Source organism: Acanthisitta chloris, unplaced genomic scaffold, assembly GCF_000695815.1.
Source record: "Acanthisitta chloris isolate BGI_N310 unplaced genomic scaffold, ASM69581v1 scaffold22149, whole genome shotgun sequence".
Lineage (NCBI taxonomy): Eukaryota > Metazoa > Chordata > Aves > Passeriformes > Acanthisittidae > Acanthisitta > Acanthisitta chloris.
Window position 1 is genome coordinate 26,493 of NW_008690149.1, and position 1,279 is coordinate 27,771.

At 49.5% G+C, this 1,279-nt stretch overlaps 1 protein-coding gene across 1 annotated transcript in view; it reads left to right on the plus strand.

The window, feature by feature from the left end:
• The first annotated feature begins 845 nt into the window (after positions 1–845).
• Positions 846–1,279, plus strand: part of MYO1H (myosin IH) — a 19,098-nt gene continuing 18,664 nt past the window's right edge. Inside the window, exon 1 of the mRNA XM_009081716.1 lies at positions 846–971. Within this exon, the coding sequence (XP_009079964.1) occupies positions 846–971 (126 nt within the window). The remainder of the gene's footprint in view (positions 972–1,279) is intronic.

Genomic DNA, 1,279 nt, shown 5'->3' on the forward strand with positions numbered 1-1,279 from the left:
CTGGCAAGAACGTGGGAGAGGACAGCACTGGCAAGAACGTGGGAGACAACAACACTGGCAAGAACATAGAAGACAACACTGGCAAGAACGTAGAAGACAACACTGGCAAGAACGTAGAAGACAACACTGGCAAGAACGTAGAAGACAACACTGGCAAGAACGTAGAAGACAACACTGGCAAGAACGTAGAAGACAACACTGGCAAGAACGTAGAAGACAACACTGGCAAGAACGTGGGAGACAACAACACTGGCAAGAACATAGAAGACAACACTGGCAAGAACGTGGGAGACAACAACACTGGCAAGAACATAGAAGACAACACTGGCAAGAACGTGGGAGACAACAACACTGGCAAGAACATAGAAGACAACACTGGCAAGAACGTGGGAGACAACAACACTGGCAAGAACATAGAAGACAACACTGGCAAGAACGTGGGAGACAACAACACTGGCAAGAACATAGAAGACAACACTGGCAAGAACGTGGGAGACAACAACACTGGCAAGAACATAGAAGACAACACTGGCAAGAACGTGGGAGACAACAACACTGGCAAGAACGTGGGAGACAACAACGCTGGCAAGAACGTAGAGGACAACAACGCTGGCAAGAACGTAGAGGACAACAACGCTGGCAAGAACGTAGAGGACAACAACGCTGGCAAGAACGTAGACAGCGCTGGCAAGAAAGTAGAAGACAGCACTGGCAAGGACAAGGTAGACAGCAGCACTGGCAAGGACAGAGTAGACAGCAGCACTGGCAAGGACGGGGTAGACAACACTGGCAAGGACGTGGACGACAACCCTGACGAGAACGAGGAAGACAACCCTGACGAGAACATGGAAGGGGCTCTGATAGCCCGGGACAGGGTTGGGGTGCAGGACTTTGTGCTGCTGGACTCCCACACCAGTGAGGTTGCTTTCCTCAACAACCTGCGCAAGAGATACCAGGAGAACCTCATCTATGTAAGTGCTGGTTGTGTGGTCTCACGTGGCCTGTGAAGTGTCTCTAAGGTGGCCTTGTTGGTCAGGTCTGGGAAGAAGAGCTGTGTCTAGTCAACCTTGCTGGATGTTAGTAGTACCAGCAAAGTGATTTGTCTACTCTAGCTGATGAAAATAAGTCTCAACTTGCTCTGAGCTGCCTTGCAAAGCTCCTAAGGATGTGCAGTAACTAGGAAGGGAATGGCAGATCAAACACTGTCGTTGTAGGTAAGCACCACGTGGTATCTGATTTGTCTGGGAAAGGCCAAGGATTTTTATTTGATGTTGTGTTA